At 38.8% G+C, this 27,876-nt stretch overlaps 1 protein-coding gene, 1 long non-coding RNA gene and 1 pseudogene across 8 annotated transcripts in view; all 3 read left to right on the top strand.

Moving 5' to 3' along the window:
• LOC308610753 overlaps window positions 1–1,256 on the top strand; it is a 112,466-nt gene extending 111,210 nt beyond the window's left edge. For all 6 annotated transcript variants that reach the window (XR_014014640.1, XR_014014641.1, XR_014014642.1 and 3 more), the window contains one exon: window positions 986–1,256. This is a non-coding gene — a long non-coding RNA (uncharacterized lncRNA). The remainder of the gene's footprint in view (window positions 1–985) is intronic.
• LOC308610764 (centrosomal protein of 78 kDa-like) overlaps window positions 1–27,876 on the top strand; it is a 425,259-nt pseudogene that overhangs the window by 295,466 nt on the left and 101,917 nt on the right. The window lies entirely within an intron of this gene.
• On the top strand, window positions 19,667–21,798 carry LOC308610760 (transcription initiation factor TFIID subunit 7-like). Its single transcript, XM_081259776.1, has one exon. It carries the CDS (start codon window positions 19,884–19,886, stop codon window positions 20,931–20,933), a length of 1,050 nt encoding a protein of 349 aa, XP_081115902.1. The 5' UTR covers window positions 19,667–19,883; the 3' UTR covers window positions 20,934–21,798.

Raw genomic sequence — 27,876 nt, 5'->3', positions numbered from 1 at the left:
CATTGCAACTTCCCACTTACTTATAGCTGTGTAATTCTGGGCAACTCACATAATGTCTCCTCAGACTGTTCATCTATAAAATGGGGATGGTAAGAGTTCCCTACCTCAGAGCGTTGCTGTAATCCATAAACATGGTTAAGTGCCTTGGTAAATGTTTGAGGCTCTCTGGTTATTATGAATTAAAATATGTCAATGGCTTCTGGCCGTGTGATTTATATAATAGTTTGATGTTTAACCAAATGGTAAAACTATTCCATTTATTATTCCCATCTCTTTTTAACCCTTAGCCTGCTTTGTTGTTTATGTTTTCTGCCACCACAGAGTGCTAGTTCCAGGAGAGTAAAGGCTTTATTTTGTTCACTGCTGAAAGCAACAGCACCCAGAAAAGTACTGTACATATGAAGCCCTCAGTAAACACTAGCTGAATGAATGGTGCAAAGTGTTACAAGGAAAAGTACACCCAAACTTTCATTATAATAAAAAAGCATAGATAAAAAAATCTTTCTCTAATGGCTTCCAGTCAAGTAACTGAAAACACCATATGCTATAATAAAAACATAAGTAATTTATGAAAATTTGAAGGCAAAAACATAATTTTAAAAGATTTAGACCTATGTTAGGCGTGATAGAGTATGGATGCTTTCTTGAAATTCACAATCAGATCCAAGAGTATCACTTTCAGACTGTTCTAGTACACTGAGTTTACTTTTAGTTGTCTTTGATGAAACAGTCATTATTCTACTCTCTTTCTTAACAAAAATGTGTTTTTTCGAAGACTCACTTTTAATTGGTTTATTAACCAAAGAATTATTTTGCCCAATTCCTTTGCTTTTCTGCTTTACAGGTGAGTCAGAGCAGGAATGCAGGTCCTTCCCAGGTTGTTTCTTAGCAGAGTAGTTTTTGGTCTATTCACCTGCTTTGCTCATTTTCTCTGAAGAAGACCTGCTATTTCTAGATAATTCTTCTTCTTTTTTTTGACTTCCAGTTCCAGAAATGACATCTGCTGAAGGAGAATATGTTCTAGCAATGAAATTTTCAAAAGACTCCTGCCGCTGCTCTGTGACTGGGACCCCCAGGTTGTCTTTGGAAGTTTCTAAGGCCTCCTGAGTAGACGCTGGGACACGGAAGGAGTCGAGAGGCAAAGGAATCCTAGCATCACCTGTAATTTTCGGAAAGTGGAGGGGAAGACAAAAGACAAGACAAAAATTCAGTGATGAACAAAGCCAACCATTAAAAAGTAGAGTTCAAAACTTCAATGTTACTCTGTAATCTTATTATTAACACAGTCAATTGATTAATCAGAAGATTTCAGAGCCAGTTTTTTTTGTAATTATATCTTGCCAAGTGATTCTCAGCTTAACCTAGCTATATCCAAGGCTATGTCCGCTACGTTTTCAGACTTTGGTGATTGGGGTAGTTATTACCCATTTCCTTTCCCTCACTAAAAATAAAACCCTATTCTGTAGGATAATTAATGTCTTTTCTATCCTCCAGGCACATGTAAACCGTATATAGTTTGTGACCAGACTGTGTTCTCAAGCTGTCAGTTCCCAAGACCACTCTGAGATGGGCTGATGGGGGCTCCAAGTAAGGCTGGAGGAAAAGCTGACAGGTTTTCCCCTCCCATTCCCATAACCAGGTGATTCACTCTAATATGTTACCTATTAGCTATGTCTGGACTACTTATTTTAAAAATTGTATCGGTATGTGTACCTTCATTAGTGTTCCTTCATTGTAAGCTGACTGCATACAAATAGAAACCTAGATAAAATATGAACAGAATAGACATTTATACAATTTAAAATCTGGAATATTTTCTCTAATGTCTTCTTTCTTCATTAAGGATAGTTTGCTTTAACTCATAAATTTTCTCAAGAACTTCCAGTCTCCTTATTTACAAAAGTACAGTATCATGAAATGGGCCCACATTTACTAATCTCAGATTTCGAAAGGATTCCAGAGTCTTCTAGCTCCCGGGCATGTGAACTATTAGAGACTGATCGTTATTGTTTTCTCCCTGACTTGGTCATTTCCTTTTTGCTAATCACTCTTAGAATCATTAAGTGCTGTTCTGTCCATTTACTTGGCTATTTTGCATTTGTTATGGGGCACCCTGTTTTGATTCTGATTTTCCTTCTTCAAGTGCCTTCTTTTCTTCTTTAGGTGGACTACTAACAGGAGAATTCATCTGGGGATGACCTAGTAAATGAAAATCTGACTGATCTATACCAGCCATTGTGGCCAACTGCCCAAGCCTAGACGAGAGGAGGAAAGGAGAAAAGACAAAGGTTATTATAATCACAGAAGAGCAGTTTAGATTTCCCCAGACTTACAATCATGAAATACTTCTAAAATCTTTTTTTTTTTTTTTTTTTTTTTTTTGCGGTACACGGGCCTCTCACTCCTGTGGCCTCTCCCATTGCGGAGCACAGGCTCCGGACGCGCAGGCTCAGCGGCTATGGTCACGGGCCCAGCCGCTCCGCGCCATGCGGGATCCTCCCAGACCTGGGCACAAACCATAGCCCCTGCATCGGCAGGCGGACTCTCAACCACCCCGCCACCAGGGAAGCCCTACTTCTAAAATCTTAAAAGCTAACATCCTACTCCAGACTACAAGCCTCTCTCTCCCCCAAATCCTCAGCCATTTCCAGATTCATCCTCTAGGAGACATCCCACTGTCTCACTAGAAGCTTCAATATGTTCCATGCACCCTGTCCACTGCCTGGCACACCTCCATTCCTACACTTCTTTACCACCTTTCCTCCAGTTTCCAAGAATGTGTTTGTTCCTTCCTTCCCAACACCAACACCAATTCATTCACTGACAAAACACCACTCCATCAACTATCAATCTCCACTTCCCTCTTTCAGCAAAATTGCTCCCGGTTGAGAACCACTGACCTATATCTCCCCTGCAGATTAATAATCATTTTTATGTCTAAGGCAAAGATAACTTTAATTCAAACTTATCAAACAAGCAAAAGAAGTGAAAGATAGGAAAATTCTTATGCATTCCCGACTATTTTCAATGAAAACTGCCTTTAATTTAGTCTTTACAAAACAACTATACCTACTAATTACTCTGTCTACAGGTTACTCTTTTATAATGGGCTCCCCACTCTACCAAAGCAGGCTTCCCTATTTGCATTTCTTAAAAAATTTAATTCCTCATTTTAAAATGTCAACTATATTACCTATAATTACACTAAATTTGGCTAAATATAGCCACGTAAGTGATGAAAATTGCTCCAGTTCCTCAGCAAACTACCATTAGAGTCGCAAAGAGAAGAATGCCATGAAGAGAAATGAACTAACCCAGCATCTTTAAGGAGAACCAGGAAAGCATGGAACTTCTGAAAAGAATTCTCAGTGCTGCCCCAAACACCTTCATCATCCAGGATCATGCTTGTCAATGAGTGGGCATGAAGGGCTTCAGACAAAGAGAAAGTTGTGTTTCTTAACTGGGCATTTTCATGTTCCAGCTATACAAGAAGACTGAAAACGTCTGACATGATTTTTTCTCATTGTCATCAAAAGTAGTCTTGCCTTGGGCTTCCCTGGTGGCGCAGTGGTTGCGAGTCCGCCTGCCGATGCAGGGGACACGGGTTCGTGCCCCACTCTGGGAAGATCCCACATGCTGCGTAGCGGCTGGGCCCGTGAGCCATGGCCGCTGAGCCTGTGCGTCCGGAGTCTGTGCTCCGCAACGGGAGAGGCCACAACAGTAAGAGGCTCACATACCGCAAAAAAAAACCCAAAAAACAACAAACAAAGAAAAAGTAGTCTTGCCTAGTTTCAAGGAACAAAACTAAAACACTCAAAATGTAATTATTTTATAATTAATGTAACCCTCCGCCAGTAAAGACAGAGACCATATCACATAATAACCAAAGCCCACAGGCACCCAACAAAGTTTCCTATATAACACTTAGGTGGTATATAAATAAACCCAAGTTACCGTTTTATTAATGATCTTTCACAAAAGATCACATTTCTAACTGGTTCAATTCATAATGGAGCCTCATTCCACATTAGAAAATGACCTGCTTTAAGTTTCCCTTAAATTAGAAAGTGAATTATAGAATCTGATTTGAACAAAACATATTACAACTCTGATGAATGTTAAGAATTAACTTTAGTGAGTAAAATATCTAATGCTTACGTTTAAAAGTCCTAAATCATACCCAACCCAATTTATTAAATGTACGATCACCAATATTTTCTTTGGCTTCTTCAACATATTCACCCCCGTGCACTCTTCCCCTTCCGCTCAGCATCTACGCATTTAAAACCCCCTGTAAGCTCAACTCTCGTATTTCTCAGAAAGGCCGTTAATGTTTATGATGCCCCTTTTGCCTTACATGAGCAGGTACTCAACATTTATTGAATGAGTGTCTGCCAATCCACTGGATGCACTTTTAAAAATTCCTCCCTACACTCACCCTGTGATAAATTATATTTAGATAGAACTTTTTAGATTATGCCCTGCTTTCATGCACATTACCTAATGTAATTCTCATAGTATATATTTTTATCTTTCATTGCATTCTTAGAAGTTTTCCAATATCTTAAATTTATTTAAATGATTCACTTTCCTAATTCATTGCCAGGAGAGTCTCATCATGTCTTTTATGTTACTGTATATACAATACATGCACAGAAAGTGCCTTCTTGAATCAAAGAATCATGAACAGGAAATAAGCTAATGTCATATAAAAGCACACACACACACACACATACACAAAACCAGATTTTCACATCTTTAAAAACATGCTTTCTGGAATATAGATCATATGATCACTAAATACCAGTAAATGCAAAAGTCCATATGATACCACCGAGTTGCAACATATTACAGTTTTAAAGCTTACAAAATATGTGTATATGGCTTAAAATCAAATCAAAATAAAACCAAAACACTCTCAAAAGCAGATGAAACGTGTTTACCTCACTGACTCATCTATCAGCCTTCAGTCTTATTACTCTTTCCTCCTTTAACTGCTTTAGGCACTCCTCCAGGGTTTCCTAAACAAACAGAGTCAATATTATAAGTAATTCATAGTATAATATCCAAAAGCCTTTCCAGCTATTGGTCTCATCAGGATTTAGGGGCAGAGCCAGAAGTGAACTCAGATTTTAGTCTGCTACTGGTCATATTATACCATGCCAGTGAAATGAATGATCAAAATCTATCAAATTTGCAAAGATTTATTTAAATTCCACTCTTTCCAACATAAATTTGTGGCAGCCCACCATAAAAGGCATATGCATATAACATAGTAAGTCAGAAATAAGAAGTTACGACCAAGAAAGAAAAATTCTATTTTTATTTGTGGGTCTCTTTATAGCAGGAAGTCCTATTAACGAACCTGCTTAGCATACCTGAATTGCATAATTGCAGATTCAAAAGCATGTTTTAAAAAAGTAATCACTTTTAAAGCAATTTACAGTCAAGCACTGTTCCTGGAGTTCCCTGGGTATTAAATAATCGAATCATCAAAACCCTAAGAGGGGGCTTCCCTACTGGCACAGTGGTTAAGAATCCGCCTGCCAGTGCAGGGGACACGGGTTCGAGCCCTAGTCCAGGAAGAACCCACATGCCGCAGAGCAACTAAGCCTGTGCGTCACGACTACCGAGCCTACGCTCTAGAACCCACGTGCCACAACTCCTGAAGCCTGCGCGCCTAGAGCCTGTGCTCCGCAATAAGAGAAGCCACCGCACCGCAACGAAGAGTAGCCCCCCGCTCGACGCAACTGGAGAAAGCTGGCGAGCAGCAACGAAGACCCAACGCGGCCAAAAATAAATTTATAAAACAAAAAACCCTACGAGGAAAGAACGATCACTAACTCCATGTTATTTTACAGATGAGGGAAACAGAGGCAGAGAAGTAGAGTAAGTAGAGCAGCACAGCCAAGGTCACACCACTAAGTAGCAGAGCCACACTGTGGACTCAGGAAGCTGGCTGCCATTCCTGCTCACGGCGGTGGTAGTCTTCCCTTCACCAAGGTCACTGAAATAAAATGAACACTGATAAACTATCTTAGGAGTTTTAGGAGCTAAGACACTTCGGTCCTTGAAGTGGGGACACTGCTTGCAATAGGCAGAATTCTGACAGAGCCTCCAAGATGACCACTTACTGAAGTACACAAACCTTCCACTTATCCAATCAAACTCTAAATGTAGGTGCTGTAGTGAAGGGATTTTGCACATGGAATTAAGGTTCAAAATCAGTTGATCTTTTAAGATAGGGAGATTACTTTAGGTGGATGTGGCCTACTCAGGCACCCCACGAAAAGGACCTGAACTCTTCCTGAATTGAAGTACAAAATGGACAAGAGGGAGACTCTCCATTGCTGGCTCTGAAGAAGTCCAATGCTGCGGCAGAGAAGGCAAGCGAGAGGCCTCTAGGAGCTGAAACTCTCCCCCGACTGACAGCCAGCAAGGAAATGGGGACCTCTGTCCTGCAACTCCAGAATCTGAATTATGCCAACAAGCCAGAAGAAGCCTGTAGGCATTCTTTCCCAGAGCCTCTGGACGCTAACACAGCCAGACTGACATCTTGATTTCAGCTCTGTGGCCCACACAAACTATGGTGAACATCCAACGTTTGGGGCTCAATATCTTACACTTAAATTTCACGTGCTTTAACACTCTCAGGAGGGAACCCACATGTTCCCGTGTGTATCTGAGCAGGAAGCCCAGTCACGCTGTGCCTGGACTTCTGACCTACAGAACTCTGAGCTAGTCAAATAGGTATTGTTTTCAGTCAGTAAGAGTGTAGTAAAAGAACTAATATTCTACTCAACCTCCAGGTTCGTGAACAAAATAAATGATTGTCATTGTTTTAGGCCACTGTTTTGGGGTGGTTTCTTATGCAGTGATAAACAATCATAATACCTATACTTATGAAAACAGTAAGGTATATTTATACATGTTAACTGCTTTGAACAATCACTTAAAGAATGAGGAACTCTATTACCTGCCATCATTGGGAGAGGAGCTGGTATCACTTTCTGGAGAGTAGCTTTTGGTACCTAACAACAATCCTACATCAGGAGTTTACCCTAAGGAAATCAAAGATGTGGGCAAAGATTTATCTACCAACATGATGTCATAAGATTGTTGATAACCAAACCCTAGAAGAAAGCTAAGAGCCTCCGAATTGGGACTGGTTTAAATAAAAACAGCTCATCGTCTGAAGGAATGCTCTATGAAGCCACTAAGAATGACAAGAGGTCTCAACCAGAGTTCATGAATGGGCTTCAGGAGTGCTACATTCAAAATATATCTGTGCGTTTTTCCTGGGAGATGATGCATAAGCTTAATCAAATTCTCTGATGTAGAAGAGTAGTTAGTGACATGGCAAAATATTTCTGATACTTTTTTAAGACAAAAGAACAGATTAGGTGTGTGTACATGCAGAGGTGGCTTTTATTTCCTTCAAGAAGTTATTCATTGTTTTCAAACATTTGCTCAATGAACATATATTTTTATATTCAGAACATGTTTAAAAAATTGACAGTCTAAGAACTTCAAATTCTTTAATGTTTCATTACTAAAGCCAGTCAAGTTTTCAATGGGGAAAAAGGGGAAAAAATTGCAGAATTCCTCTACTTTTAATATAATGGTTTAGTCAATCTTCTAAAACTGATTTCAAAGAAATTCTAAACAAATAAACAAAAAAACAAAAAACCCTCAGCACGGTCAGAGGAAAGTAGACTAAAATTCCTGACTGGTTCTAAATAGAACATCAAAGTGCAATTACATGCAACAGTTTCTCCCTCTAATGGAGGGAATTAGAACACAGTGTTCAATTTTTGTGAAAAAGTGTACCCTCCTCCTACAAAGTATTCAGAATTCATGTCCCTTACATGGACATATGGAACCAAAAAAGTTAGAAAGTAAAATTGCTTGATATTCTATTACTTAAGTAAGACTAATGATAAGGCTTTGGAATAATTTTCCTTCCTTCCATCTGCTCTCCATTCCACCCTTCTGTACACCGGCTAGGGTGATTTTTCTGGGGCAAAGCTCCCATCATATTGGATATCAAATTTTATGTTCAACTTTTCTCCATTTAACATTGAAATCAATCATTTCTCATATAATCAGGGGATTCATAACCTTGATTTTTTTGTGCGGGCTACAAAATATTCCACTGAGTGGGTTTACTGGTTAACCATTTTACACATTTAAATTCTTTCCAACTTTTCAGTATTATCAGACAAAATAACCGTTTTTATGCATGAAGGCTTTTTTCCATATTGAGAATAACATTCTTACAATAAATCCATAAAAATGAGTTTGAGATCAAAGCAAATGAACATTTTTAAGGCTCTGAGCTACCTATCTCCAGACTTCTTTCCAAAAGATTTCTGAGATTTTACACTGCCATCAGCGATGTATCACTTGGTATATAACCTCTACTATAACTGTTGGCTTACTTCCTCACTTAGAGTGCAAGTTATTTGAAGATAGGGGGTGTATTTTATTAAGTGTTTATCCCCAGCACCTGTGCCTAGCACAACGTAGACGGTCAATAAATAATTGCTTAATAAGGAAAATCCCCGCCACACACGTACATATAAGATGTACGTGTGTGAAAGACAGACTGTGTGTTTTTCTCTAACTGGATAGATGAAAACTTGTCATCTTCTTTAATGTGCAATTTTTTTGCTTATAATTAGTCATTAAATTTCTCTTTTAGATTATATTGTAAATATTCAGATTCTCTGAGGCAAATGGGCCTGGCACTACCCATTAGCTACATAACCTTGGACAAGTTCTATAACTCTAGGCCTCAACTTCCTCATCTATAAAATGGAGATAAGCTCCCATATTACAGAGCTCTTGTGAGAATTACATGAGTTAAAACACATATAAAATTAGAAGAGTGCTTGGTACATAGAATATGTGCAATTAATGCTGAATGAATGAACATGCGAATGCAAACAGTAGTGAAGGGCTTCAAATGAAACGGTCTCATCCCACTCCCACATCCAGCACTCAAGAAGCGACCGATTCTTTATGCAGTTTTTAATTGTAAAATACGATATGTGTACTGAGAAGTGCACAGAACAAAACTGTCAATGTGACAAAGAAAAAGAGAATACTTACATAAGCACTACTCGAAGCTGAAAGTATTGATACTTGTCAGCATCGCAAAAACCCCCCATATCCTTTTCTCATCACAAGCTCCTTCCCTCTTCCCGGTTAAACACCAACCTCACTTCTTGACAGTCATTTCCTTTAACCTGCATGCATCCCTAACAAAAGAGTTTAGTTGTGTCAACATCTAACTTTATGTACAGGATCATAGTATATGAAGTCTTTTCTATCTTATTTCTTTCTCTCAACGTTGGTTTAAAAAATTCATCCACATTGCTGCCTGTAGCTCTAGTTCATTCAATTTTATTGCTGGATAGTTTTCCCACTGTACAAATACACATCATTTATTTAATTTTTGACTCTTAATGGACATTTGGTTTGCTTTCAGTTTGTGCTAATGCAAATCATGGACAGGAATCCTGCTGTACCCGTTATTCTGGTGCATTTACACAGGGCGGGGGTGAGGGCTGCTGGCTCACAGGCTATTTATATACCTTCAGTTGATGGAGAGTGCTAAATGCTTTCCAAAGTAGTTGTGTCGATTTATACTCCAGTATAAAGAGGGTAGAAGATTCCCATAGTACTTCAGGTCTACAATACCTGATACTACCAGACTTTTTATTTATGTATTTGTCAATCTGATTGACATGTAGTTTCCTTGGTTTTGACTCACTTTTCACTTATTACTTCATGAAGTCGTACACTTTTCTGTGTTTACTGGCTGTATGGATTTCCTTTTTTATGAGGTTTACATCAAATATTGTTATTTTTTATTATTATTTACTTTTGGCTGTATTGGGTCTTCGTTGCTGCGTGCAGGTTTTCTCTAGTTGCGGCGAGTGGGGGCTACTCTTCATTGCGGTGGCTTCTCTTGTTATGAAGCACAGGATCTAGGCGCGCAGGCTTCAGTAGTTGTGGCACATGGGCTCAGTAGTTGTGGCTCACGGGCTCTAGAGCACAGGCTCCGTAGTTCTGGTGCACGGGCTTCGCTGCTCCGTGGCATGTGGGATCTTCCCGGACCAGGGCTCGAACCCGTGTCCCCTGCCTTGGCAGGCAGTTTCTTAACCACTGCGTCATCAGGGAGGTCCAACTATTGTTATTTTGAATTCTTCTCCATGTCCAAGTAATACTCTTCCATGACTATTTTCTCACTAAATTGGAGGCGTTATCAGTTCACTTTCTAACTTACTAATAAGTAAGGGTTTAGTTCCTCTACACTCTTTCCTATGTCCACACTGCTCAGTAAAGTTATGTCATCATGAGTTATTCCACTGCTCATGATCTCTTTGACTTGTAGTCATATACTTAAAAACCTACATTGTTGATCAACTAGAAGCTCTCTCAACATCACGCTTTGTAAAATGAGGACATTCTTACCATCTTCCCTTTTTTCTACCTCCTGTCTACCTTCCAAACCCAGCTGTTACGTTGTCAAAGTTGAAATTTATATTCTGTTCTATGTGCAGTTAAGTCTTCTGTTACTTGAGAGTCAGTACGGAGTAAGGTTTAAGAGAACAGGCAGAGAGCCTAAACTCAAAGCCTCGATCCAACCTTAAATTAGGTACAGCCTGGGCAAGTTCCTTCCCTGACTTAGCTTCCTGCTCTCAAAAGTGGGAATGATATTAGCACCAACCTCATAAGGCTATTCAGAGGATTAAATGAGTTAATATATGCAAAAACACTTAGAGCCTAATATATGCTAAGTACATACTAGTACACAATACATTTCAGTACATACCAAGTTAATACTAATACATACTAAGTATAGTTTACTTTAGTTATTTGTGATTACATGCAAGTTGGCAATAAAAGCTGCAAACCAAGACAGTATTGCCATTATTACAATGAAATTAATATTGCCCACTGCATATGTACTGTGTCTCTGTGTATAGACTATACCTCGTTCCATACTGTGCCAGTGTCACTGCCCTTGTGCAGGGTGACCACATACCCCAAGCCACCTTGGGCTGTTCCAGTTTATACCTGTTGTCCTGATGTTACAGCATTAGAGTGCCTCCTTACACTATTGAAGTGTAAGGAGTTTGGACAAGTTCCGGTTTGGACAACAAATTAGATAGGTGGTCATTACCCCTGTGTGTCACTGAAAAGGGGGACATCTATAGTGTCAAGTTGAAGTGGATTCTTCCCTTCCTCACCAATAGTAGGTTAAAAATCAACCATAGTTCAGTGTGCTTCAGCTTTATGTCCGTATAGCCTTTTCTCCTCTGGAGTTCAAGTTCCTTCTCCTCTTCCTCTCCCTCCTCCCTTCCAACAGTGCCTAACACCTAGTAAGTACGATATGCCTCAAGGTGTTTCTAAGCTCTCAATCACACAATCAATAGAAGCCTCTCCACTCTAGACTAGCTGCAATCTGTACTGAATCCCCTATTACCTTCCTTCTTGGTTTATTGCCTCATTTTGCTGGATTATGTCTATAAATAGCTTAAGGTGTAGCACAGGAGGTCAATTTTTCAAATTTCTTTGGGTACAAAATATCTTCTTCAGCCTCCACTTATGACTGATAGTTTGGCTGGATACAAACCCCTAGGGTGAAAATTATGTGCCTGAAAAACTTTGGAGGTATCTTTCTAATGCCTTCCAGGATCCATGGTGCTCATGACAAGTATGATAAAGTCAGATTGTAACCTTTTTTTTTAGGTGACCAGTATTTTTCTCTCTGGAATGGATGTATCCTCTCAGTATTTTATTCTATTTTAATTTAGTTTTTTAAGTATTTGAAAGTTTCACAATGAAGGGTGCCTAGGTATGAGTCTATTCTTACTCATCTTGCATAACTATTTTCAATCTGAGGCCTGATGTCTACTTTCAGCTGTGGGGAATTTTGTTGCCCTTTGACAGCTTCCCTCCATTTTTTTTCTGGGTCTGGACTTTCTAATAGTAACATGTGGGATCTCCCAGATGCAGCCTCTCTAACATATTTCTATCACATTTTCCATTGGGTCTTTCTTTTTTATATACTGAGAAATTTTTTAAATTCCTACTGAATTTATTTCAGCAACCATATTTTCATTTCCAGGAGACCTCTCTTGCTTTCTGACCATTCTCCTTTTCATTAATACCCTAGTCTTATTTTATAGTTGCTAGCTCTTTTTAAACCTCTCTCAGGATGCTAATTAGGGTTTTTTCTTAAATTATTCTGTGCCCTAAATTGTCCCTGGTCCTACTAGGATATGTTTGCACTCTTTCCCCCTCTCTCATGTTGTAAGCTTTACTCAACTAACAGGCAAATGACAGTTATTTTCTATTTAAGAATGAGCGCAGAAAGCTCCCTGAAGTCAACGATTGATTGGCTTCTTATGCAGGAAGAAGCGGGGAGTAACTGTAACAGGATCTCCCCCAAAAACAGTTTTCTAGGGTGTAAAAACTCACAGTAGCTGCCCCAGTTCTCGCCAGTTTCACTGTCTTCAAAATGAAATCATCTCATTTCAGGAGGGTTAGGGCGGGGCAGGGAGTCCACTCCTCCAAACACATCCCTTCAATGAGCTCCCCTATTGGTCACACTTTTAACTAACTCCACCCTCTCTCCTACATGCGCACCTGAGCATGGGGCTACTTTTTCAGGTGGGGTCGGAATCCTCCTCAGTTGCACGTGGTCCCTGTGCATATTCTAGGTGATGCTTTTCCTCTGTTCTACTGCTTCAGTTTCACACTCTTCCACCTGTCTTCTTTCAAAACTATGTTGAAATCTCTTGATAGTTGTGTGCATATATACTTAAACACTTTGATACCATCATTGTAGTGTCTTGTCAAAACAGAGAAGAGCTAAAAGGGTTCTCAGTGCATTCTGAATCTGCTATTCTGTGGTCCCAGTGTTTAAACTTCTTGGACTTCCCCACTGTCTATTACTGCTTTTACAAATACAATCTCATGGTCTATTCGTGAAGGAAATGAATACACCACATCTAAAATAACAAGGAATGCGGGTTAGATGCTCTAGGGTCTAGTCATACTCTGCCATTTACTAATAAACCACTTACGTTCTACAAATTGTAGGTGCGCATTTATAAAACGAAAGGGAGTAACTCTACATGAACTATAGATTTCTCCTACTCTAACATTTCATAATTTTCTAAGTTCTTTTCTTAAAATTTCTCTATATTATCATTAATTTTAATTAAAAAATAAAAATCTAACTTTCTCTTTTGAAAATCAAAGAGTAGTTCCCGTAGTCCTACAATAATGGGATAATTAGTTCTGAAACCTGTCAAGTGTCATGTTTCATACGAAGAGAAAATCATATTAAATAATTTTAAAAAATTAAACACGGACTTTGTAGCACAAAGACAAGGTCCCCCCCAAATGGTGTTCCTTTATTTACTAGAAATGTTCAGCTCTGCATTAAAGTTGAAATAAAATAAATATATTAATTTTGAGGTGCAAAAATTTCTTATAAAAATCAATTTTTCTTTTCTGTCCATACAAACAAAAGTATGGAATGACATTAGAGGTCAGGTTTATTTGGCAATAGAATGTAGCTTCTTGATATTTTTGATTTTAGGAAAGGAGAATATCAACATCAAAACTTTTTTCAACTTTACTTTTATTTAAAATGAGGCCATATTTTCCTCTTATAAAAAGAGAGTTCAACTAGAACTGTCTATTTTCTCATCTGTAAAACAAGAGCACTGAATCAGCTGACTGTATTCATTCAGAACTCAATTTCCTTATCTTATGATCACTAAGCTTCTCCCTAAATCTAAAATACTAAGCTTCTAAGCAAAGGAAAATATATTACTAACGACATGTTTTGATTTTAGTTTCTTAGAGTTCAAATGTCCACCATTCACCTTGGTCTAAGCTTAAGGAACCATTCAAGGGGATACAACGCAGATGGGAGGAGAAAACAGAACCCTCACACAAGCTGTGCTGTGTTGCAATCAGCCTTCCGTTTGAAAAATAATCTTCTCTATAGCTTTAAAGTGATAACTTTGTACCTGCAATGCTTCTTGTTTCAAACGGATTTTCTCTGGCTCCTCCTGAACACGTTCTGAGGAATCATCGACCTCTTCGATTTCTGAGGAGGAAGGACTCTCTACTGTCACAGTCACAGGAAATTCTGATGGACCTGAGTGTCACAAGAAGAAGATAGGAAACCACAGAGTTGTTACACTAAAGTGCAAAGAAAGAAGACAAGATTGTATAAAAGACAACACAAGCCAGAAACCAAATATCCAAATATTAGAGGACATTTAACAAAAGTGATTTGAGGTATCATTATTTATAAATGTCTCTCACTGCTCTTTAGTGTAAAACAGGCAATGACTAAGTAAAAGTACAGTAACTTATTTTTGCTATGTTACTGTACAGACCTCTGTTGTACGTGGTTAGGATTAGTAATGGGAATTGCCCATATTATTTTATTAAGTTTCTTTCACAGAAGCCAAGTGAAGATCCAAGGTAAACATTTTTTCTCAGATCAACTTTATACTGCAAATGAAAAATTTATTCTTCACCATCAGACAAAAACAGTCTGGAAGAAAATGTAGTTTTTCAGAGGAAAATACATCAGTAAAGGGACTGATGAATAATCAGGAAGTCAACATATCTAAGCTGTGAATAATAGACATTAGAATTTAAAAAAATAAATCACATACACATACACAACTAAAACTGACCCATCAAAAATTTCATCTTCTCACCACCCTTAAGCCAAAACTAGGGCAACAATTCTCCCAGCAAGCTTCACTGCCACTGCAATGTTGTTCAATAGGACATTTCCAAACATTTAAAAACTGACCTGGCCACAACCCCATAAAAGTCTACAGATCATAAAGAACTGTGCTGGGATTATAAACCACGCAGAAGACAAGTCACTAGGACATCATTTTGACAACAAGCAGCAAACCCTGCAGCATAGGAAAACCCTAACAGGAGAACGAGGTGCACACCCCTCTCTCTGGGAATGCAAGGCCAGGACTGACACCCAAGATGCTCTTCTCTCAACCTCAGCAGTGGTGCCTTTCACAGAGCAACTATGCAGTCTCCCAAGACCACTGGGAAGGAGAGTCTGATACTGACAGTATTAGCTTGCCACGAGGCCATAAGCGAGGGAATGTGTGTGGTCTTGGTGAGAGAGCAGAGGTTTGGGAGATGTTGCTTTATATTGGCTTTCAGATCAGGAATTTGTACATATAGCCCGCAAACAACGTTTCTTGAAAACATGTGAACATTCTTGAGTATGACAGCTCCACGTGAGGGGTCAGAAATGGCAGTCAAGTTCGTTTCACTGGGTAACAGCTGATTTGCGGACTGGAAAACAGGCTTCCTTGTTTACAGACATAACCACAAGGCTGCCAGGTGTGCACTAAATCCACACAAATACACAGTTGCATTGGGAGAGCGACCAAACATGTTTTACATGGATTTATTTCAGAGAGGGAAATGCTTCATGTAAGGCTCTGTCAGTTTAAAAAGCAAGAAGAATGACCATCCACCTTTCCCAATTCAAGCCCTATATATCATAAATATGATAGCTACACACCACCAACTGATTACATACATCACGAGCTTTGATGAATAGAAAGCCCCTAAAAAGATAGCAACAAAACGAAGTTAGATCTTCATGTAAATACATCACCAGTTAAACCCAGTTAATACAACTATTTAGTAGTATGAACAGTATCCATACAGAATTGTGTATAAAAATAAATAAGCTCAAAACAAGGACCTGGAGGGCTCTGCTACGGAGAAAACAGAACAGAATTCAGCCTACTGGCTTGGTAATCACTCTCTGAACTGCTGAGAGGCCCCTTCAGCTCCTATGTTCAGGATGGTTGAGATTTCAGTCTCACTTCTTTAAATGGTGATATTAATCGTTCTCTAATTTACCCCCCTGTGTGAGGAGGATGGACCTGCGATTAAGTGTCTCAGGAAGAAGACAGGAAACCACAGAGCTGTGAAACTCAAGTGCAAACACTGGAGATTCAACACTAGTTTATGCAACAGCAATTCACATTACCATTTGCAAAAAAGTAGTCGGTTGTCCAGTGGGGATTAGAAACATCCATTTAACATGAGCAACTGAACAGATATTTTACACAGTAACTACTTCAAGTACTATTTAAAATCAATTCTCTTTGTTTTCTTAAGCAATTGTTAATCCCCAATTTCCTGATTACTACCAAGTAAGTCACCTGAAGATCATCTAGAGCCATCTATTTCACTTAGCAAGCCTAAAGCTATAATTCAACCATTTTATTTACTGTTCTGTGACAAAAATTACTATGAACAGCTATCCCCTGGATAAGAAATCAGCTAATGCTAGTTTGACTCACTAAATCTGATTTACTGAGTTAATAAGCCAGTTGATTTAGAATAGGTCTAATGCACATTTTTCATCCATTCTGCATTAAACTATTTCCCATGCCTAAAATGTCTTTTTTCCCATTCATACGTATCCAAATTCCTACTTCTGTGCTGTAGGGCTTCGCTCAACTACACCTGCCTTTAATCAAACTTCTCTCACATGCACAATTGGTGATCATTTTAGTCTCCTCAAGACTCCCACGGAGTTACCTCTGTGGTGACACTTGAGAAACAACTTGAAACTCCCAATTACTTTTAATTTTTCTTCCTTAGAGGGCTCATTAGGCAGAAGCCATGTGTGAGTTACCTTTTTTCCTCTACACAAAATACCAGAGACCACCCACATAATACAAGTTCCAAAATAAAGAACTCTAAAGGACTGAAAAAGACAGGGAATGCAAACAGGTTACCTGTTGCTTTTTGCACTTTCTGCAGGACACAATGGCCGGAAACCAGACACTCCAGGTGGTAGCGCTTCAGGAGGGTAACATTCTTTACCAGCAGAGTATTTCCTTCCATTACTTACAGGCTTCTTTGCGGCCAAGACTACGTTTGACAAAGCATGAAAAGAAGGAATCAAGATGCACCAAAGGTCTACAGAGCAAATGTCACACGTGCACACGTCGAAAGGAATCAAAAAGGCACTTGACAACGATGCCAAGCCCATTAAAAAGAGGATCGGTTTTGTACAAAGGTTTTCCATAAGCCAGCATTTTTAAAAAACATAAGTTCTCTACAGTAACAAGTTATTTTAACTAAAACAAAAGTATTGAGATGTGCAGAAATGCAAAAATAAAAGTTTAAAAAAAATCCCAAAGTATGATACATTTTATGTATCATGCAGAAACACTCAAGTTTCCTGAATCTTAGAACACCTTTGGCATTTCTGAATCTCAAGGACACAGAAACACAGATACACCCATGACTTCTGCCAAACAGAATCTTCAGAAGTAGACCAAAAGTTAAATTTAAGATGAATTTTTCTATGGAAAAACAATACAAGTTATAAGGCTGCAAGTTGCTGGGGGGTAGGTGAGTCAATTTTACCCTCCTATAAGCCTGTCAACCTTCACTGCTCCTTTGATTTCATATAGAAAACGCACAAAAAAACAAATGAAACCCACTGGATGAAAGAGTGAAATGTGGAGACTTACCCTATATTTCAGTAGTAAAGAGGCAAGTATCTTTATAGGAAACATTTGGTTGCAAAAACTAGACCTACGTGTTAATATTTTACTTAGAACAAGCCATATATTAAAATTCACATTTAAATATTTAATTTGAATTTACTGAAAACAAACATCATAGGTTAAAATGGTTATATTTATCCTTCAAAGCTACTATATTTTATGTTATTTTATTTATTTATTTTAATAGATCTTGATTGGAGTATAATTGCTTCACAATTCTGTGTTAGTTTCTGTTACACAACAAAGCGAATCAGCCATATGCATACACATGTCCCCATATCCCACCCTCTTGAGCCTCCCTCCCACCCTCCCTATCCCACCCCTCTAGGTCATCGCAAAGCACCAAGCTGATCTCCCTGTGCTATGCTGCTGCTTTCTACTATATTTTAGCAGCATTAGGATGCAGGGTAAAATGGAGTGTATTCGGTAATATAGGACAAATATTTCATAGAGTGTAGCTTATTGATAATCACCACACGATCCTCTGTGATTTACATGCCTCTTAAAAATATATAGGAGGGCTTCCCTGGTGGCGCAGTGGTTGAGAGTCCACCTGCCGATGCAGGGGACACGGGTTCGTGCCCCGGTCCGGGAAGATCCCACATGCTGCGGAGCGACTGGGCCCGTGAGCCATGGCCGCTGAGCCTGTGCTCCGCAACGGGAGAGGCCACAAAAGTGAGAGGCCCGCGTACCACACACGCACACACACACACAAATATATATATATATATATATGTATTAAAATTTTTTAAAATTACACTTTTCTTGTTAGGAGATTAAAAAATTTCTAATAAAAGTTCCCATCTTTTATTAGGCATACATAAGTACAATATAAATGTGACACAATTCACACCATTATTTCACCCCTATACTCCCCTGGATCTAGGTATATACCCAGATACTGATTTGGCTTACCTCTATGTCTCCAAATAACTGAGGCAAATACAAAAAAAAAAGCCCAAGAAATAAAATTACTCTTAAAAGAGCTCAATGAGCTTGTATACTGCAGTTACATTTCCACTTTGTTTAATCATGCTAACTAAAAAAAAATGTTTAACTGTTCTCATTCCATGATGCCCTATTATTCTGTACTAATTTTACAGAATTCCAAATACGTTGTACATATACATGTTTTATTTATATATCCTTCCATTTCTAATATCATAGCAAAAGTCAATGTAGCTATTTTAAGAATGCTTTACATAGGATATAAATTTTTAATAATAATATCTAATTAGTGTGATATCACAAATCTTAACTTCTTTGAATGTACTATTTGATTATTAAAATATCACTCTCTTTAGCGGAGGGGGTAGCGGAGGCGCGCGGGAGAATCCATGTCCTTCTTAGAACCGTTCCCTCTAAATACTTTTAAACCAACAGCTCTTGGCGAAAGTCTTCATCCCTTTAAGGCTAAGTTCTCGCGAGACAACAAGACGCCGGATAGCTTAATCGCACGTTGTGCCTGCGCGCGCTGGGGCAGCTCGCACTTCCGCCCGAGGCGTGTTGCGACTCACAGCAGCTGCCGGTCTCGCGTGGTGACGCAGCTGTTTTTTCTCGGCTAGGTCTGCTGTAACGGACGGAGGCCGCCTGAGCTGCGGAGTTGCAGAATCTGGCGTTCGGAGCTGCGGTTCTTGGCGAGATTTCGCGTTGCCCGTCCTCAGCCGTTTCACCGATAATCAGCGGATCGCTTTGCCAAGTGCCGGGAAGAACAAAGGAATTCGGAAGGAGACTCTCGGCTCCCGGCCGCCTTTCTCTGAGTGGCTTCGTTTCCCGCTCGCGCCTGTCCGGAGAAACTGGACTTATAACCGTCACTGGATTGTAAGTACCCGAGGCGAAGAGAGCTCACTACGCCCCGCTTTTTGCGTATCTTTGTTCCGGGAGAGTTTGTGGATTGGGAGTATCTGCTGAGCCTTACTTTCTGTGCCGAAAATCATTCCGTAGGAGCCGCCATTTGCTTTCCCTGCGTTGTCCTGCAGCGGCAGGACAACCTCTATCTAGAGGTTGGAACTTGGCATTGCAGCTAACAGATTTAAATGGACCTGAGTAAGGCAATGCGTCATTAACGACTGGTATTGTCACAGCATATTTAGAAAGACTTGGAACTTAATTCCGAATAGACGCTTAGTTGCTCTCCTACCTAGAACTCTTTGTAATTAAAGACGTCAATTTATAAAGAACTGGTCTTTCTGTTGAAATAGCTGAAATTTTTTAGTGCAACAAGTGGTTATTAGAGAAAAACTGAGTCACAAAGAAGTAAAGATGAGTAAGAGCAAAGATGATGCTCCTCACGAAGTAGAGAGCCAGTTTATCTTACGCCTACCTCCGGAGTATGCCTCTACTGTGAGGCGGGCGATACAGTCTGGTCATGTCAACCTGAAGGACAGACTGACAATTGAGTTACACCCTGATGGGCGTCATGGAATTGTCAGAGTGGACCAGGTCCCATTGGCGTCAAAATTGGTAGATCTGCCATGTGTTATGGAAAGTTTGAAAACTATTGATAAAAAAACCTTTTACAAGACAGCTGATATCTCTCAGATGCTTGTCTGTACAGCTGATGGTGATCTCTATCCTCCTGTTGAGGAACCAGTTGCCACTGCTGATCCCAAAGCAAGCAAGAAAAAGGATAAGGACAAAGAGAAAAAGTTTATATGGAACCATGGAATTACTCTGCCTCTAAAAAATGTCAGAAAGAGAAGGTTCCGTAAGACAGCAAAGAAGAAATATATTGAGTCTCCAGATGTGGAAAAAGAAGTAAAGCGGTTGCTGAGCACAGATGCTGAAGCTGTCAGTACCCGTTGGGAAATAATTGCTGAAGATGAAACAAAAGAAGCAGAAAGTCAAGGCCTTGATATCTCTTCCCCAGGAATGTCTGGCCACAGGCAGGGCCATGACTCATTAGAACATGATGAGCTTCGGGAGATATTCAATGACCTCAGCAGCAGCAGTGAAGATGAAGATGAGACACAGCATCAAGATGAAGAAGATATAAACATCATTGACACTGAGGAAGATCTGGAAAGGCAGCTACAGCACAAGCTAAATGAGTCAGATGAACACCACCAAGAAAACGAGGGAACTAATCAGCTGGTTATGGGAATTCAGAAACAGATTGATAACATGAAAGGCAAGCTCCAAGAGACCCAGGACAGGGCAAAGCGACAGGAGGATCTCATCATGAAAGTGGAGAACCTGGCTCTCAAGAACAGATTTCAGGCTGTGCTGGATGAACTGAAACAAAAGGAAGACCGAGAAAAGGAGCAGCTCAGCTCTTTGCAAGAAGAGCTAGAATCACTCCTAGAGAAGTGAGGAGAGTTTTGATACTTAATTTCATTCCTGACAGTGGTCAGCCTTGAAAGAAAAACTTTGTTTTCATCACCTGGACTAGACAGTAAAACTTTGCAGTAGTTCCCAGTTTCCTCCACTGCCTTCTATTGGATTTGTTTTATAATTGTGAATTTCTATCTCATTTGTTTTTTGGAACCACTTCGGTGGGTGTTTGTCCTGTAGTAAGTAGGAATGTATAGACAGATAAATGTAGGGAAGTTGTAGGATTAGTGGAGTGAACAGTTCAGTTTGGTAATTAATCACAGCTTCACTGCAGGACTTTGCTGCTGTTTCTCCGTTTACCAGAAGCTGCCATTGCTACTCTGTGATGCCATCTGAGATAAATTAGTAGATTCTAGTTTGGTGGCAGTGAAGTTTGTTTACATACGTTTTCCCATGCTGTAGCTATTTTCCCAGTTATTCAAAGCAGTTTTCCACATTTTGCATTGCAAATCATTTCATAAAGTTGTTTTAACAATAAATAAAAGCAAGTAATTTTCACCTTAAAAAAAATAAAATATCACTCTTGAAATAACAATTGGCAGACGATCATAAGCTTTTTTTTGACTTCATAAACACTCTTAACAACTTATTTAATACACTATTGTCCAAGCAAGTTGATTAATAGAGAATCAAAAACATACAACTTGAAGTAGAAAAAAAAAAAGCTGTATTTATGAAGATGTTTACAATAGTTTATTTGAGGTTATTTCCAATTTTTCACCAATTTAAAAAATTGACCTACTCAATGAAACCATGTGAATGCAATGTTAAAAAGTATAACTATGAATCACAGAATTTAAATTTAGTATGAAAAGATAAGAATGGCAAATTATATTGAAGCTATGTGGAATTATGTTTATAGACAGCAGGAAGAGAAAATTAAAATGTAAATATTGCTTGATAGGATAATGGGATTAGAGGTGGTCTTTTAAATTTTTCATTTTTATGCTAATACCTTTATAAAACCCAAAAATCTTCAAACAACACATTTTTTAAAAATTGTGGTAAACGACACAAAACAGAAAATTTATAATTTTAACCATTTTAAAGTGGACCGTTCATTGATATGAAGTCAACAAATTTTTAAAACTTTCAGAGGGCACCTGAATAAAAGATGTGTTGTCCACTGGTGATTTTAATGTATCTGGTATATAACTAAAGTCACCACAAAACCCTTTCTGGGAAATTGGCAGATCATAAACATAAAAAATTTATTTTGCTTTTTATTAAACCTTATTGTTTTGCTGTTTCAATATTCAAATTTACTCACAAGAAAGAGTCAGTTTCATATTAGATTTGGTTTCACAAATGCTGCTCCTGCTATTCATTCTTATCACCAAAAAAAAAAAAAGACTATTTGTGACTAACGATAATATGTTACAGAAAATAAAAAGTTAAAAGGTTTTCAATCTGCATATCTGGGAACCTAAATTAAAGCATCACACAACATTTTCAAAAACAGAAAAGCCATTTGATTAGACTAAAATCTTAGTTTTAAGATGGCAGAAAGTACCTTGATAATTTTCTTTTAAGAAAGAAAGAAAACCAAGCCATTAAAGAGAAATTCTTCCAAGAGAACTGAAACATGCTATATACCTCTGACTTGGCACTCCTTCTATCTGGAGAACTTGTTTGGTAACTGTTTTCATCACAGAATGATCTAAAGTAAAATGAATTGAAATTAGAGTAATTATTTTCCAATGAGTGGCTATTTCCATTTAAAACCAAAAGCCAACTAATTATTGCTTTTCCCAGACATTTAAATATGAAATCTACATTATATAATTATACACTTATTTCCCCCTTTGTGTATTCTAATTTCTTCCTCAGAAACCTAAGATGCCATCTTGCAGACTGCCCACAGTGGCTACTATTTTGGCAGCAGCAAAGGTCAACTTGAAACATTTTGCATCTGAAGTGGCTTTGGATACCTTTGGATACAAAGTACAGTCTGAGCACCGTCCAGACGCTTAGATACCTAAAGAGCATCTAAGATATCAAACCAGGGCATCCAAGATAACAAACCAAGTCCTGATATTCCCTCAAAAGCTGCTCCTCCCATCAGCTCCCTTCTTCTAAGTGATACTACCCAGTTGCACACATAATCATCAACGACTTGTCTCCTTGTTACTATTTCCTTCATACCTCACATCTATCTGCAGGTCTTGAGAGCTACACCCTCAAAACACAACCTGAATTCAACCACTTTTCATTTGCTGCAAACTTCCAACCTAACCTAGGCCATAAACATCTCTTATTTGGAGCACTGTGATAGTCTCCTAACTGGTCTCCCTGTTCCTCTTCTTTTTTTTTTTTTTTTTTTTTTTTGCTGTACACGGGCCTCTCACTGTTGTGGCCTCTCTCGTTGCGGAGCACAGGCTCCGGACGCGCAGGCTCAGCGGCCATGGCTCATGGGCCCAGTCGCTCCGCGGCATGTGGGATCTTCCTGGACCGGGGCACGAACCCGCGTCCCCTGCATCGGCAGGTGGATTCTCAACCACTGCGGCACCAGGGAAGCCCCCTGTTCCTCTTCTTTATCCTCCCAAGTCCCTTCTCTATACCAGGTCACCTTATTCAGATACGATTTGGATCATGCCTTTTTCCAGTTCAAACCCCTCTACTCATTTAGAATAATCCACATCTTTACTCTGGCCTTCAAGACTTTACAAGAGCAGACCCCTGGCTAGCTCCTTGACCTCATGTCATACCACACTCTTCTTCACTCAGTACTCTGCCCAGATTGGCCTCCTTGCTTTTCCTTAAATACTCCACCCACCTACATGCCTACATACTCATTGCCTCCTTGTCCTGGAATGTGCTTACTCCACATCTTCCATGGCTTGCTCCTCTCTTCATTCAGGTCTCCGTTCAAATGCCACTTCTCCAGTGAAGCTGTCCCCTAACAAACCTATCCAATGGAGTCCTACCTGCTCTCCCTCACTCTCCTTACATTAAGATAGTTTTGCACTTCCTACTCTCTAAAATTATATGACTTATCTGTTTACTCATTTCTATCTGATGTCCTTCACTAGAATGTAAGTTCCATGAGGGCAAGACTTTTGTCTGTCTGGTTCACTGCTTTATCCCTAGTCCCTAAACCCGTCTCTGGCACACAGAAGATGATTACAAAATTACTTGTGAATCTGACAAATGAATAAAGTACTCCTGGCAAGAATTCAGAGGTTGCACAGGAAGGAAAGAATGCTCTTGGTGGAAGCAGGCTTAGTATCTAGGTTCACCTCTATTCAGAGTAGAGATAAGAAAAATTGACAAGTATAATTCACTTTAGTTAGTACAGTAGCTGCTAAAAACATAAGGGAAGTGCAACACTAGAAAAGTACAGTTGAAGCTTGAACAACATGGGTTTGAACCTCGCGGGTCCACTGACACACGCATAGTTTTCAATACATATGTACTATCGTCCTACATGATCCAAGGTTGGTTGAATCCACAGATGTGGAACCACTGACTATAAACTTATACCCAGATCTTCAACTGTGTAGGGGTCGACACCCCTAACCCCACGTTGTTCACGGGCCAACTGTATATGATGAGGAAAGTTAAACACATTAAGTTTTAAAAAACTGTCAATACCTGAACAAATTGTTTTTGTTTTGCTATGTGTTCATCAATTTAAAAAAAGTGACCACATACCAACAAGCAGATTTTTTCTTATATCCAGAACGAGCAGAGTTCTGTTGGTTTCAGGGGCCTTTAGTAAAGCCTTTGCTCCTTCACTGGTGAGGCCGCACTGCTGCAGGTCAAGTGCTTTCGATGAAAGACAAACGTCACTTGCTAACTCTACAGATTTAACATATAGACAACTCTCATTTTCTCACGTGTGGAAGAGTCCTGCACAAGACAAGTCATGGCAGGTTTGTAATTTTGGGTATGGAAAAAAACAGAAACATATATGCACACACATAATGCATAATCCAATTTAAAAACCTCTTCTTGGATGTGCAGTGGCTTTAGTACCAATAAATCATACAACGTATTTTACAATTACAGAACTGAAGAATAACTGTATATAACCTATGAGCAAAAAGCATCACAAAATGAATCTCAGTTCATAATTAGCAAGGGCGGCAGGGGCATGTAAACCTCACAAGCAAAACCTGGTGGAGCTCAGAAATGCACTGCATTCTTTTGATCATGATCTTCAGCTCCAAATCACACTTGAAACTAGTTCAAAGGGGAAAACAAAATAGAAGAAATGTAATAACTGTTAGTTTTAGAGGAAAAAAAGACAAATCTAAGAGGATACAAATAATAAAAACTTTCAACAATGTGTGAATAGAGAATACATACTAAAAACCTATCATGAAAGTAGGATGGTCAAGAACCCTCACAGTAAAAGGTCAGACAAAACCCAGAAAAACTGATCATGAATTCTAGTAGTTCTGGGGCTGAACAACCTACTCATTTAAACCAAAGGGATCATCACTAAAGCACAGGTATTAAAAAATATTACATGAAAGGAAACTATCATGAGTCTTTTGTTTAAGTGTTGTGTGGACCATCACATTAAAATAACTGGAGTCTTTCAACACCCCCATGACACATAGAAATAGCAAGTCAGACATACAGATCTGACAGGATATGATACAACCCTTACAAACTCTCACTACAGAAGAATGGACACAGGGTATAATTAACCAAATAGCCAAATTAATACAAACAGCCAGTAAACCTCACCAGTCAATCAAATGAATACAAAATAAAACAAAATGTGGTTATTGTCCTATCAGATGAAGCCAAGATTCTGTAAGAAAAGCCTTTAAATAATGTCTATACCCTTTGGATCCAACAACTCTCTTTCTAAGAATTTAACCAAAAGAGATAGTCAGAGATATAGGTAAGGATATATATCAGAGTACTATTTGTAACTGAAAAACTGGACAAAGCTTATATACAAGAATGGATAAGCTATGTGCACTGTGGCATATTCATATAATGGAATACTGAACAATCACAAAAAATGATGTAGGAGATGCAAATTTACTGACTTGCTAAAATGCTCATACTAAATTAATTGAAAAAAGTTATAAAATTTGGAGTAATCCCACTTGCATAGAAAATGGAGAGGTACTCATTTTTGTAGTTTCACATTTTTTTACAAGTGCTACAGGCCAGTGTTTGTGAGAGGCAGGCTTCCCATCTACTGTTGGGGTGGACTACAAATTGGCATAGCCTTTCTGGGTGGTAATTTGGCCATGTGTATCAAATGTCTTAAAAATAGGTCACACTTAGTCATTCCACTTGTAGTACCTTATTCTACAGAAGTAATCCCGATGGACACAGAGACGTATATACAATGTATTCACATTGTTTCTGACAGGGAAAAGCAAACTGTCTAAATAGAATTGCAAAGAATTGATTAAACTATGGGACATCAATACGACGCAATACTACATGATACATCTTTAAGTGAAAAAAGCAGGAATGTGAAATAGCAAGTATACTACAATTCTATTTTTGTAATCCCTAAGTGTACATATATATTTGTAGAAGAAAAAAAGACTGAAAGTATATACGCCAAAATGAACAGTGATTATATCTGGGTATTAAAATTATAGGTTCTCTTGTAACTCTGTATTTTCTGTAAAGGATATATGCAACTCTTAGAGAAAGTTGAAAAGCAAAATAAAAGCTATCAGTAAAATGAGGCTTTAAAACATCCTATCACAATAGTATCATGCCAAAAGCTAAGCATATTAAAAATTCAATATTTTCAATTTTAGAATTTCCCTCTAAGCCATAAATCCTCACTAAGAGATTCTGCCAAAGCACTTGCACCCAGGTCACCAATGAGCGGGTTGCAGTTCAGAGTGATGCGCCTCAAACCAGCCATGCAGTCAAGATCACGTCTCCTGGAATGAAGACTCTCAGCCCAGGTTTCTTCATGCCTTCTGGTAGTCTGATACTTCAAAGATTTAATGGGATGAAATTAAGATGCTTGAATAAGGAAACAGGGTGTGCCTGAGTATGGCTTCTTATGTCAGAGATTTACACACACACACACAGATCAAGCATATATGCCAGGAGCATCAACCTGAGAACTTCAACAGTCACTTCTGGTTTACGAGTCCAGTGAGTGACCCAGATTCTGCTCGGTCAGTGATTAGATTCTAGCCACTGCATTTCCTGTTTCTGAACACTTATGTAAAGTTGGACAACTCAATTACAGTCTATGAATTATTTTCCTTATCTTCTAAGTCAGGGAATTGGTTCTAAATTCTATCTTTGCTGAGGCCCTATATTTCATCATCCTGTCCTCCAATGGCCTCCAAACACCTGACTGGGCAAATCATAAGAAAACTTTTTAATATGCATCTTATTTATTAACAAATTATATACACAAAGTTCCATACATATAATTTATGTACATGATAAACTACACAGATTTTTAAAAATAATACAAAGGTAAAAATGTTCTAATATTTTCTTTTCCTAACTCCTAAGGCATTATTTTATTTTACTTATTTTTTTATAAAGATTTATTTATTTATTTGCTTGTTTGTTTGTTTGGCTGTGCCGGGTCTTTAGTTGCAGCATGCCGGATCTTTTAGTTGTGGCATGTGGGCTCTTAGTTATGGCAGGCACGTGGGATCTAGTTCCTTGAGCAGGGATCGAACCCAAGCCCCCTACATTGGGAGCACATAGTGTTAACTGCTGGACCGCCAGGGAAGTCTCAAGCATTATTTGAAAAACTGTATTTACAAAATGTATCTCACATGCTACCTAGGGTGTGCACACAAGCTTTAGAGGCCTGGACTATGCAGAGCCAGTTTGATGTGCCTTGGGAAAATAATGGTTTGACATTTAAGCAAAAGTACTGTCTTGAAGATATTCAATTCTTTATATTCATAAAGTAAATTTTGGTAACAGGGAACACTGACTGTCAATGAAAAAAGTCTTA

This window comes from Mesoplodon bidens (assembly GCF_964165515.1).
Source record: "Mesoplodon bidens genome assembly, contig: HAP1_SCAFFOLD_178, whole genome shotgun sequence".
NCBI classification, from domain to species: Eukaryota; Metazoa; Chordata; class Mammalia; order Artiodactyla; family Ziphiidae; genus Mesoplodon; species Mesoplodon bidens.
This window is presented reverse-complemented; position numbering and strand designations above follow the sequence as displayed.